This window comes from Papaver somniferum, chromosome 4 (assembly GCF_003573695.1).
Source record: "Papaver somniferum cultivar HN1 chromosome 4, ASM357369v1, whole genome shotgun sequence".
NCBI lineage: Eukaryota > Viridiplantae > Streptophyta > Magnoliopsida > Ranunculales > Papaveraceae > Papaver > Papaver somniferum.
The window spans coordinates 133,500,008-133,514,395 of NC_039361.1; the positions used below are offsets into that span (position 1 = coordinate 133,500,008).

General features: G+C 34.6%; 1 protein-coding gene across 1 annotated transcript; it reads left to right on the plus strand.

The window, feature by feature from the left end:
- Positions 1–12,237: 12,237 nt before the first annotated feature.
- Positions 12,238–14,184, plus strand: LOC113273157 (protein trichome birefringence-like 2). Its single transcript, XM_026522920.1, has 6 exons — positions 12,238–12,243; positions 12,594–12,842; positions 12,951–13,006; positions 13,133–13,334; positions 13,418–13,622; positions 13,709–14,184. Exons 1-6 carry the CDS (start codon positions 12,238–12,240, stop codon positions 14,182–14,184), a joined length of 1,194 nt encoding a protein of 397 aa, XP_026378705.1.
- Positions 14,185–14,388: the final 204 nt, after the last annotated feature.

Below are 14,388 nucleotides of genomic sequence, written 5' to 3' on the forward strand. Positions count from 1 at the left end.
AAAATCAAAAGGGATAAAGATACAAAACCGATGGGTTGCCTCTCATTTAGCGCTTTGTTTAACGTCCTCAACCTGACTTGGCGTTCCAGTTATGCTACTCCTCCAGAGGGAGTAAATCACGAAGCTCAATTTCATCCATGTTCACATAGGCAACTTTTTCATAATATGGCTTCAATCTATGGCCGTTTACTTTTGAAGTTGCCCCATCTCCAAGATTAGAAATTTCAACTGCACCATAAGAGAAAACATTAGTAACAACAAACGGTCCAATCCATCTAGACCTTAGCTTCCCAGGAAATAGTTTAAGACGAGAATTAAATAAAAGAAATTTTTGACCCACAACAAAATTCTTTCGAGAAATTATCTTGTCATGGAAAAGTTTCGTCTTTTCCTTGTATATACGAGAACTCTCGTAAGCATCATTACGTATCTCCTCTAGCTCGTTAAGTTGTAACTTCCTTTGTTTCCCCGCATTGTCATAATCCATTATCGCCCAATAAGCCTTATGCTCAAGTTCAACCGGAAGATGACAAGCTTTTCCATAAACCAATCGATATGGAGACATACCAATCGGTGTTTTGTACGCCGTTCTATATGCCCATAATGCATCAGTAAGCCTATCACTCCAATCTTTCCGAGTAGTTTTTACGGTTTTCTCAAGAATGGATTTAATCTCACGGTTCGAGATTTCAACTTGCCCGCTAGTTTGTGGGTGATATGGCGTATCAACCTTGTGTGTTATGTTGTACTTCTTGAGTAGAGCATGGAAGAATTTCTGAAAATGTGAGCCTCCATCACTGATAACCACTCTTGGTGTACCATGTCTAGAGAAAATATATTCCTTCACAAACTCACAAACAACTTGAGAATCATTAGTGGGGGTGGCTTTAGCTTCCACCAATTTTGAAACATAATCCATAACAAGAAGCATATAAAATTTTCCATAAGAATTGACAAAAGGACCCATAAAATTTGTGCCCCACACATCAAAAATCTCTGCAGTGAGAATAGGATTGAGTGGTATTTTATTTAGAGCACCTAGATTGCCAGTTCGTTGGCATCTATCACAAGTTTTGAAAAACATATATATGCATCCTCAAATAGGGTAGGCTAATAAAATCCAATTTCAAGTATTTTGAAAGCGGTACGTTTAGAACCAAAGTGACCACCACATGCATAAGTATGACAAAAATTAATAATAGATTGAAATTCAGAATTAGGTACGCACCTGCAGATGATTTAATTAGAACCGTATTTCCACAAGTAGGGTTCATCCCACACATACTGCTTGGCTATTTTCTTAAGTTTAAGCTTTTGAAAATTAGACATTGTACTAGGTACTTGTCTTATAACCAAGTAGTTCAATATATCCGCGTACCAAGGTGTTGAATCTTCAACTGAGAAAATTTGTTCGTCTGGAAAACGATCTTGTAAAGGAAGTTCTTCTTCGAAAACAACAAGTCTACTAAGGTGATCCGCAACAGTATTTTCAACACCTCTTTTATCTTTAATTTCGTAATCAAATTTTTGCAATAGTTGAATCCACCGTATAAGTCTTGGCTTAGCTTATTTCTTCTTTAGTAGGTACGTAGGTGTTGCGTGATCAGAATACACAACCACTATTGAACCAACCAAATAGGATCTAAATTTTAATAAGACCATTTTTTATCACTAATGTGTTGTTTATTACCTTGAACTCATCCACAGTTTATACCTTATGAATAAGTGGATCAACTCTATACACATTAGTTTTTTTCACAGTTGCTGGTTATTTATAATGGTTCTCGAAATCTCTACCTTATGACCATGCCTGCCAACATTAGTGTTGCGTGATAATACATCATCATCATATGGGCACACGGAATATTCTAAGGAAGCCCAGTGATAGATGTGTTCTTTTACAAACTGTGGAATGATTTTGAACATGCATGCCAATCCTTTCTATCACAAGGATAATATTATGAGATATCTTCCATAGAAATAATTGACATTTATAAGGCAGAGAAAGGTGCGTTTAATTTATATATGGTACACCGTATTTTTTGTTCATGGTGATGAAATGATATTACCATTTATATAATACGTGCACTTTATTGTATATTGTATTTTCCTTTCCCAACACATTGAAATTGTTCATAGTGATGTATTGAAAAAAAACTCGTAATTTTACATTTATTTAGTATGTGCGCTTTATTGTACATTGTATTCTTATATTTTTCTCTTATTTTATGTCTTTTTTTTTGTGTACATGTTTTTGTAATATAAAGTTTTTCCCATGAAAAATAAGTGTATATATGGGTGCATCAGTGTATTTCTCGTGAGAAATAGGTTGTTTGAGGGTATGAATGCTTGGTTTCATGCATATTTTATAGGTGTGTACATATTGGTGCACCATTGTATATCCCATGAAAAAATATGTTTGTATGTGGCTATAAATGATCGCTTGAAGGCATATTTCGTAGGTGTGCACCGATGTATTTCCTATGAAAATTAGATTTGTGTAAGGTGATTATATGCTAACCATGGTTTTGGTGATTATATGTTCTGGTGAAATATTATGATTAATATCTATTAATGCAGGATTGGGAATTCAATTGTTATGCAATATTGTTTTGTGAATCATTTCTTAATGTTAAAAGAAACTTTCTTCATGAGTTTGGTTGGACGAGCATGAATTACTTTTTTATCTAATCTCATCTTAGACGTGTGGTTTATTTGATGCACTTGTTGTACGAGGTGTATTTCTGGTACACAAATTATACACACTTTTTTTTGTACTTGGTATACGAGATGCATATACTTGTAAACCAGTTATACCCAGTTCACTTTTAGGTGTACTTATTTCTTTTGTACTAGCTATATGACGTAAATTGTTTTGTGTACCAGTTAAACATAGTTGTGCACATGTTGATATTTTTGAAACTAAAAATAATGATGCAATTTTTTGTTTGTATTTTTTTCCCAAAGTAATCATACCAGTCCGGGCGCTTTCGACAGACTCCTAGAACATCCTTTCAGGATACACTGGTCTTGTTGGCCCATCATATGGACACAAAGTTAATTCCTAACACATCTCTGCAAGATACGCTGGTCAAAGACAAGTGAGCCAGAGTCTCGCAGAGGCATTAATTGGGCGTACAAAGTCTTTTTCTCTTAGGACGAGTCTCAGCTGACCATAGAGAGATTCAAATCCGTTAAGAAAATCTTTGGAGAGATTTTGATCCGTCTGCAAAATCTCGGAGAGATTCAAATCACTCTGCAAAATCACGGAGAGATTTTGATCCACGAGTTTGTACAACCTACTGATTTGTAACCCTTATGGTTATTTTGTTTATGGTCACCAGTTTGTACATCACGGAGGTTGAATACTTAGGCCTTCACAAGTATGCATACCCGTTTAATCACTCTCCGTGATTTGTGTAATTTTATGATCAAAATAACCATAAAATATTTTGTTTATGCTTGCACTATTTTGTTTCTAATGCTAGTTGTAGATATTCAGTAGGTCAATACAGAGGACCATAAGGGGTCCAAATCACTAATGTGTTGATCACTAATGATTTGTTCTCTAATAAACAACACATTAGTGAAAGATGGTTCTCGAAATCTCTACCAGATAATTAGTGATCACTAATGTGCCAACTCTATAAACAAATGTTATACCTTATGAATAAGTCTATACCGTATGATGATGTTATACAACATTAGTGAAAGATGCCCATATTTGATCACTAATAGTTGAATCAACTATTCTACCACATAAAAAGTTGCATCCTTACGAAGATATCTCACTAAAATTTATTACAGTTGATTTATTGATCGTTCATAATATTCTCCTTGTAATAAATCACACGGAATTTGATTGACAAACAAAAGTTAAGCCTATTGTATCATTATGCAAATATTGATGGAAGATGGGATGAATTTTTGTTTACAAAGATTAAGTCTATTACATGTCTCTATGCAAATAGTGATGAAAGATAGAATGAATCTTTGTTTATTCCGCAATATTTGTCTTCCCTGATCCACATCTTTGTGTAAATATTGTGTGGCTCCGTAAATTTTCTTATGTCGAGAATTTCCGATTAAATTATTCATGGGTTCTCTTGTGGTTAAATTAATTGAGTACTTTGGATACAAATTCATATTTCATGTGATTTGTTAATGTCCAAAGAAATCCTTATTTTCTTGTGAAAGTAAGGTCGCTCTTGTTGTTCTCTCGGGTTGACATTTTATGGGGGGGAGTTCTTATAGTGCTTAATTACCATATCTTTGTGGGGAGTGCAGTTGTGGAATATTATAGGGGTTATCTTGTATCTTTATAAACTCCTTGATGAATGCATTTAGCTTCGGCTATATGACTGCATCTAAACAAAGTTGATATGTGGTTCTCTTTTGGTCATGAAGTATCTCTATGAAAATTTCATTAGGATCCCACTAGTTTTCGTACCTTTTCCAATTTATATTGATAAAAAGGGGGAGAATTAATGTGTAGTTCACATTACAAATACATATGGTTTACGGATCATTATCTAAGGGGGAGTGGTTTTCATGTGAGATGAAGTATTGACTAAGCGGGAGTGATACATATCACCATAGTATTGTTGTCGAAGTTGTGATATAAGAACTTTGATGGCGTGTAATAATACTATGACATTATATAACAATGATCGAGAGATTTTGTTTTCTCATTGTTATGGCTACGGAAATTCAACAACGATGATGCTAAACTTACAACCTTTGGAATCATTGGAGTACTTGGAAGTGACGAAGATTTCGAGTAATGTTGAAGCACCAAGGAGATAAAGCATGTGGACGAGAAGCTACAATGTTTATTTATTTTGTAATCCATATGTATTGATAGTTTTGTCATTAAAATTGACAAAGGGGGAGATCATTAGAGCACTGCTCGGTCGAAATCGCAAGCATTGCTATCTCAAGCTTGTTTGTCAAGTTTAGTTGCCAAAACTATAAGTTTTGATTTCTAGTCTACTTATAGCTAAGTCTCGGATTAGGATAGTAAGTGTATTTGAGCTTTAGACTTCACGATGTTCACCGAATGAAGATGAAAAATTACTCAAGGGAACTTGTGGAACTTCATCAACAAAAGGTATGTGGAGACTTGAACTCATCTATAACTCAAAAGTCTATCTACTCTATCTCCTATTTGAGACAAAAAGTCGTATTGCTATATAGACTTCAATTATACACATTTGGTATTTCGAGCCGAGTTTATCTCGCTTATCTATTTCTCGAAATATGTGTTGGTAAGCTTTCGCTTTAACCAAGTTTATCTTTTATTCTTGACGAAAGTCAAAAGATGATCATGTGAAAATCTCCTTGCAACATCTTACATGATTTTTGTGAGACAATCATTTGATGTAGACTCAGAATGTTTCGTATTGATTATGTGACGCCCGAACTCCTAAACCTGCTTAGTTATAGGATTACCCCTAATTGAAGCATCAAATCCATATTATCAATCTAAAGAACCATCTTCACACAAAGTAATAACAAACAAACCCAAACTCTCTGATACAATATGTTTGAAAGTCTCTCATGTTATATAAATATATAAATGTGTTTTTTTACAGAATAAGGAAAGAATTCATATAATACAGATACACGCCAACACTATATTTGGTAGAGCACTAAGATACGAAAACGTATATTTTCGCACGCTTCATTCCTTCTAATTACTGAAACTGAAGTGGGAACAAGTGAGAACATCGTCCCAGAGGGTGCCCAAAGAAACATATAACTTCCAAGTAATCACTAACATGATTCACAGTTCAAAGAACAGAAATTGGAAAGAAGAGTAATGAATCTAAGCATTCATAATTCATGCATCAAGAAGCTAGTGTTATCCTAACCTCGCCAAACTCATTGGAGAAGACGACGCGAGAACAACCCTAACCAATAGAATATAATGTGCACAACTATGTTTAACTGGTATGATTATTTTCAGTAGGTTGATAGAGTATATGTAGTCAACTTGACTCAACCATTAGAAACAACATCAGAGTTGTAGATATTCAGTAGGTTGTAGATATTCAGTAGAGTAATCATTTTTATGGTTATTTTGATCTTGGTGATCAACCATTAGAAACAAAAAAAAGCTTTGATCATGGCTATTTTGTTTATGCTTAAATAACCATGTTTCACTCAAAAGTCTATCAAATTTATCTCCCATTTGAGACAAAAAGTCGTATTTCTATATAGACTTCAATTATACACATTTGGTATTTCGAGCCGAGTTTATCTCGCTTATCTATTTCTCGAAATATGTGTTGGTAAGCTTTCGCTTACCAAAATAACCATAAAAGATTTTGATCACCAGTTTGTACATACCCGTTTGTGTAATTTTGTTCACCAGTTTTTGAAAAATAACCATAAAAATATGAATTGATAACTGCATAATTCATATGATTTTAGTGTCCATTCCATACTTGTTTAAGCTATTATTCTTGCGTATTTTCGTATTGTTACTCTTGTTTTCTCTTATTTGCCTCTATTAGGTGAACCATCCAAAAAGGAGCTACAAAGTGCTTAAAAGATCTATAAAGAGAAGTATTCCAAGTGCCCAAGTTCCAAAGTCCAAGAGAAGTTGAAGAAGTGCGACGGAAAAGAACAAAACGTTCAAAATCAAGAGACGGGCCAAATACCGAGATTAACTCATTCAAAACCAGGATTTCTCATCACCAACTTGAAGAGAATTGAAATAGTAAAATAATTCAAAAAGAATGAGGTCATTCCGAGTTCGGACGAAGAAGTTGTGGCCAAAACAAGCTTTTATCGAATTCCGAAGACAGTAAAGTATGCAAATGGGTACGCATACTTTAATTCCGAAAATTTCTGCTGGAATTTGAGGTACGCATACTTGACAAGTATAAAAACAGGTATGCATACTTGTGAAGGCCTAAACTCACGGTTAGGATCCTTCTTTCGTATTTTCGGGTCGGGTTCTTGAACAGAACTAGATACTTGATGGCCAAGCAATGTAAACCTATTAAAATAGGTATTCGGCCTTTCACATATGATCGATCAATCTCATATCAGAAGTTCTACATCAAAACCTAGGGTTTACCCCTTTAGGGGGAAACCACCATTATTCATCTTCTTTGTAATATGAGCAACTAAATCCTTTGTTGATTAAGGTTTAATTCAATGTACTAAGCGTGAAGCTTTATTAATAATACAAAGCTTTATTACTGATCAACCATTTGAAATAACCAGCACTATGGACTAAGTCGAGATAATACAACGAATCGGTATTCACACTTTGTATGATCATCTATGGATACGATATCGAGACAATACAACAATCAAAGTGTGATTACTTGATAATAGGTTCAGACTTAACCAAACTCTATAGGATCACTATCAAGTAATACGTAGTTAACGTTTGTGTAATTTACTTTAAATTATAATAACAAAAATTATAATTGCAGAAAACAAAAGTAAATGACACAACAAGATTTTGTTAATGAGGAAACCACAAATGCAAAAAAATCCCGGGACCTAGTCCAGAATTGAATACTCTCAGAATTAAGTCGCTATACAAAATCAAACCAACTTCGTATAGTTGAGACCAAGCAACTAAACCTATAGTTCACCTAGTTTCTTCAGTATCCATACGCTTCCGACATTTGATAAGTGCACGCACTAGAATAGTTCCTTTGGTTCGTATTTCAAACAGTAAAGGAACAACAAATCTATTTAGTAACAACTCTATTCAATCTCAGTGATATGAGTTAGACAAAGGCTCTTCTATTTAATCCAGTAAACTCCTTTGTCGGGTTTAGATCTATCTATCCAACAACTACCAAAGTAGCAGAGTTTAGACTTTGCAATCAAATATAGAATCTACCAAGATACTATATAGTGATGCGGATCTACGCAACTAATCAATCAAATCTATCAAAGATAAACCGATTACAGTTGGATCCCAGCTGATCAAGTTTTGTGCACACCAAAGATATGAAACTAATAAGAAATTTTCTTTGTCTTCGAATCTTCTTTAATCTTCAATAAACACTTGCACACCATAACTTGAATCTCTTGTGATCAATCACGCACAGAACGGAGTCTGTTAACAATGGATTATCACAAGACGTCTTTAGATCTACAAACAGTTCTAAAGATCCCGTCGATACTTCGATCTAGTATGAGTGAATCTTATATCAAAAGAAAAGATTCTCGGGAATAAACAAACTAGGTGCAATCAAAGTTCAACAATCGTTAGTCAATCAAATCAAATTGAAAAATAATAATACTGCAATTATCTAGTTTCCCACCAACAATACTCGTAGAGCTTCTTGATCCCACAGAAGTCTTTAAACGAGCGGTTGTAAGAGATTTCGCCTAATTAGGGTACTTTCCTCTCCGAATAGACGTCTCCACCAGTAACAACACAACAAGGTAGTTTTGCTAGCTCTTAGGATAGTTTGCTCGAAATTCAAACTTGGGTATTTATAGACCAAGGATGTTTGGACAACAAGGAATTTCCAAGACCGAATTATTCTTAAGATATGCAATAAATACCCAAATCGATTTTCATAATTCCTGGAAAAGCTTTGTCCAATATTACCGAAATCTCATTAGAAAATCTCCAATTAGTAAATGCACATTACCAATTTTTATTTTACGGAGATATGTGTTTAATTGCTAGTAATTAAAAGCATATAAAATCAACAACTTTAATTAAAAGATTATCAATTTATTTCGGTGTGGGATCTCCTTGAGTTATTAAGGAATATCTTTGAACAATAAAATCTAAGAGTCACTGAACATGTTCAAAGTATGTCGACATCTTTTTCTTTGTAAATCCTTTTTAATATTTACAATCTTGGAATCGATTATACAACACTTCCAAACAAGTTTAGAATTGGTTCATCTGAATTTCAAGAACTATGTGATTTATCAAATATCAATACACTAATCATGGGTTTACGGTTCTACCAAACACAAGGATCGGTTATACCTTAATATGGTTACTGGGACCGGTTACATCAGTTACCAGGATCGGTTATGTCAATTACCATAACCGGTTACCGTATTCTCATGTTATTACTTGTGATCGGTTACACTAGTCACTAGGATTAGTTACACCAATTACCAGGACCGGTTACGCCAATTACAAGGATAGATTACACAACTCTTTTTTGATTGGTCACACCAATTACTAGGATGGGTTACACTAACAAAAATCATACCAATACATAAGTCAGGCATTGTGATTAGTTTTACTAAGATACATAACAATTCATGATCGGTTCTACTAACTCACACATATTGGTAATACAAAGATATGGAATGAATAACAATACCAATAAGCCTAGCGATTTCTCTTTCGATTCGTAAAACAAGTTCATGAATGTACTTCCTTTAAACAAATGTAAACATTGTTTCCTAGGATGAAATCTTCACCTTTACCCTTACACATAATCACAATAGCATTCATATGATTATGTCGATGTCTTATATACGAAGTTCAAAAGATAAACGTTATACTTCGTATTCTAATTCCTTAACACTATGTCTTACTACTAGAGTATAATCATTCACAGCTTCGCAGTTATGTTTTCAATATAACACGACTTGAAAGATATGTTGGGAATAAAACAGTTCAAGTTAAAATATTACTAACCTCAAGAGGAAGGATGATGTCGTCGATGTAGCTTGTTATTTCTTCACATTCTTCAAGTCTTCGAGTAATACTTGTATGTCTCATAATCCTAATCTTTCCAGCCTAACCTATACGAAGTTCTCTTTAGTATATAATCAAGCGACTCTTTAATTGAGTTTTGATTCACTAAAACATGACAACCAAACTTGACATACCAACGCTTGGTGGGTTCAACCGAGCTATGCTCTAACATAAAGTGTTAATAGTAATGTTAGTGTTGTGAATTGGCAGAATTAGAGTATCATCAGAGAAGTTAAAGATAGAGTCAGAAGTTTAAGTTGCATTAGAGTCTGTTTTAAAAATAAGGTTGCAAACAAGGCAGCAGATATGCTGGCCAAGTTTGCCAGAATAAGTAGAGTTAGTAGAGAATTTGGCTTAGATATTCCTCAGAATGTCAAAGACCAAATTCAGTATGCTTATGTTGTTGCTTCAAGCTTTGTAGAAGTCTAAGTATGTTGTTGTTGTAGCCTTTGGGCTTTATGGTTTTAATGGATATCTTTTTTTTTTCTTCCAAAAAAAAAAACATATATATTAAACCTAACGAGATATTCACTAGGATTCCAAGTCAGTGTTTGATATCTTATACTAGACTAGATGCTTGAAAGAACAACTAGACATATTTCTATGCTTGTATATGTTTCATTTAGTCCGCCTAACAAACAATTAATAACCTAAAAAATAAAAAAATTATAATCAGTTCGTAACCATATGTGAAAGGAATTATCACCAAATGTGCAAGTGGCATAACTCTTCAGTGAGAGAGCCAACATAAATAACCATCAGGGGTTAGCCCAGTTGGCCAGGAACCTGACTCTCAAATAGGAGGTCAGCGTATCGAGTCTCTGCTAAAGAGTTTGGAGATCGCATGAAATACTCCTCTTATGTATATACTTATGACACTATCGTGGAAAACGGGTCGGGTCTGCTCAGGAGAGTAGGTTTGGTCAGTAGCTACGCTGCCAGGGGAAGGACGGGCCTATGCCAAGTTACAAAAAAAAAATCCAACTTAAATTCAATACAATTAAAAATCTGATACAAACTCTTATTTCATAAATTGTTTTTGTCTTTTTTCATAACTGAACCTCCAAATCTAGGTTATAATGACATTGGATCAATCCCATCATCATTGTCATTATCAACAAATTCCTTGTTATTAAAACAATCAGAGAAACTCCAATATCTAATCATCTTCTTCAAACTTCACCGTAATTGTTGAAGAAGACGACGACAAAATTGAGTCAAAAAAGAAGTTTAGTTCATCCAGTAGAAAAACATGAAAACGATCAAAGATTTTAAAAAAAAAATCAAAACAAGGATGAAAGATTAAAAGTAAAAACGAAGCAGGGAAGAAGAAATCACTGAACCCCTCACCTTTTTCTCTCCTTACTCAAAAATGTTACATCTGGAATTTAAGATTCTATATTTATTTTGATAATACCGAAGGGTATTTAAGGTAATATAAAAAATCTAAAGCCCGTAAAAATGAAATTAAACCTTAATTCCTACTTTTCTCTTTGTCCAACTTAAATTAGCTAATTCGTGCTTGGTTGACGTGTTTTGACTGTCTTTGACCAGCTACAGTTGCCATATATCTGTATAGGAATAGAAAGTCCTTGACGAACGGGTGGTTCTCCCTTAATTTGGTTGCTGCGAAGTGTCAATTTCGAGGCAAAATTCGAAATTCTTTTTTGCTGTTGTTTTGTGATTTTTGAGGTATAACTAGTCCGTTGGCACAGCCGCACAGGTCTGAGTTTTGTACCATTAGAGGCAGGCAATATGTCACATTAGCTATGTATAGGGTTATTAACTCCACTATTAAAAAAGAGAAAACAACACTGCTATGCACAGGGTTATTAACTCCAACATTAAAGAAGAGAAAACAACACATATGGGACGGGACTGGTTACGTACTTTAGAGTTTAGAGTACAATCCTGTTTGATAATCTCAAGTCTAAACTTATTCTTGTTGTTTTAGTTCCATACTTCTTATTGAATTCATTAGAAAACAAGTGACTTCTTTTTTAAGTAGTACACCTACTCCTATACTGTTAACAAATTTCTTAACAAAAAAGGTTCTCAAGAGTATGATGTGCTAAACTTGGGAAAATTGCTACGTAGTTGAGAAGTATATACATATGAGGTTTCCTGTATTCGTGAAATATACGCCTAATAAATGTGCTAGTCAGGACCCAAAACTAGTACCAGTGCAATATTAGGAAATGGAAAATAGGTCCTTTGTCCAAATATTTTTAAAACATTGTTCAAATGGACGAGTAAAAATTAGTATGGGAGAAATGGACACAAAAAAGAAACCAAGGATGTAACTGGACTCATCCTGGCTTAAACTTAAAAAATAGCGAGGATGAAACTGGATGCATCCTAATGTAAATTAAAAATAAGAAAAAATATTTGAAAATGGGTAGGATGAAACTGTTTACATCCTGACTATTTTTACATTTTTGTCCATTTAAACAGTATCAAAATCTAGATTTCTTTTTCACCCAAGAATTGTTGATTTTGGTATTTTAAATCAATTTTGTGATTAGGAAATGGGGGTATAGCTTGTATATTTTATATACGGCTGTGGAAAAAGCTTACTATTACCAAGAATGAGTGCATCTTCAAATACTTAATCTTTGAATCGTCACCATGAAAAGGTTTGCTGGGTTATGGGAGACGATAACAAGTTACTTAACATTGTTATCACTCTTGTCATGCTCACAAAAATCATCTCCGATCCTCTTTTGTTTTGGCTGCTTCCTCTTTGGATCTTCATTTGTCATTCTAACAGTTTTTTCTCTTCAAGTGCCCGGTTCTTATTTCTAAACCTTCCCAGATGTATACCTCCTCCCAAGAAAATCTTACGTGTTTGTCTCGTAATCTTTCTATTCCTCGATGTTGGCAGTACCATACTTCAACTAGAACTACTTACTCTTCTTCTACTACTCGTAGCAGTACCACATCTTTAGAGTCATTGCAAAAACCCAAGAAAAAAAGCTCAACAAGATCAACTATCAGTATTTCAGTTCCTTCCAAACTTGGTGAATTGCGGGTTGCTACCATAAACGACGACAACAAAACTACTTTTAGTGGAGATGGTGATAGGGAAGATTTCGGTGAAAAGAAGTTCTGTGACATTTTCCAGGGTCGCTGGGTAAGAATTGAAGACCGAAAACCGTATTATCGTTCGTGCCCTCATATTGAACGAATACCTTTTGATTGTTACCTGATCATGAATTTCTTCAATGGCATTGGCAAACAGATGGGTGTAACAATAATCCCAGGTATTAGAAATTCCAAGCTGTGTTTGACGTTTTTGTAATAACGCATAAAATACAACTCATTTTGGAGGTAGCAGATTATTTTGTTACTGTAATGGGGGTGGGGGTTCTGAAAACTGCATGGAGTAGTAACTTGGTCCTGTCTTTTTTTTTTTTTTTGCAGCTTAATTACTATTAATGCGACTGATTTTCTTGAGAGGCTAAGAGGAAAGAAAATGGTTTTTGTTGGGGATTCCTTAAATAGGAATATGTATGAATCTCTCATCCGTATCCTTCGGAATGATATTAAAGATAAGAACAGAATTTCAAAGCTCTCTGGAAGGAAAGAATTTAAGGTCACTAGAGATTATGCACTGCGTTTCAAGGCAAGTTGCATCGGTCATTTTGTTGCATGTATCACTTCACAATTCACGCCATTCTGATTTCTAAACCGTCTTTTCACAACTAGGACTACAACTGTTCGATAGTCTTTGTGTGGTCTCCGTTTCTAGTTGGGGACTCAGCAACTGAATATCGTCCAAGGATGCATGGATCACCAGTGGCTGAAAATCTGAGGTTGGATTTGGTTGACAAGGTCACATCTTCTGCATATCGCGATGCTGATATTATAGTATTCAATTCATGGAGGTGGTGGACTAACGAGAAAACCAATAGTGGGTTTAACATGCAAGCATCATACATACTTCAAAATTCAAATTCATATATTTGTCTAACCAAACAATCGGCTTCAAAATTGCAGAAAAAACTATTTTCTGGAAGGTAGTCGATTATACCCAAAACTGGGATTACATAAAGCATACAGGAAAGGTCTTACTACTTGGAGCAAATGGATTGACGAGAACATTGATCCCAACAAAACCCGAGTTGTGTTCAGAGGATATTCAGCTTCTCACTTCATGTAAGTACCGTAATCTTGATATTAGAGGATCTGAAGCTTACACTCTTTTGACTGTTACTTTGAACCATTTATATGCAGTGAAGGGAGATGGAACACGGGGTAAATGTAACCTAGAAAAGGAGCCAATCACGAGTAATGCAACTTACAAAGAGAGCGATGTTAAGAAGTTGAAAATACTGCAACATGTGCTGCAACAGATGAAAACTCCTGTTTTGTATCTAGATATAAATAAGCTTACTTTCTATAGGTCTGATGGGCACCCTTCAATGTATGCAAGAAAATTCAAAACCATCCAAGAGAGGATTGCAGCTCATTGATAGGTGTCTAAAACACCTAATTTACTACGTAGTAGTTATGCTTTCTTTGCTATGTTTTCTTGTAAATTATGTATTTTACACGTGTTTTTGAGTTATTAGGTACTCTGGAGTCATACGGAGAAAAAGAAGAAGAAATCACCCAATTTGAGTAAAAATGGCAAATGTACCACTACCATTTCATGGGCGAACACTATCTGGATCCCA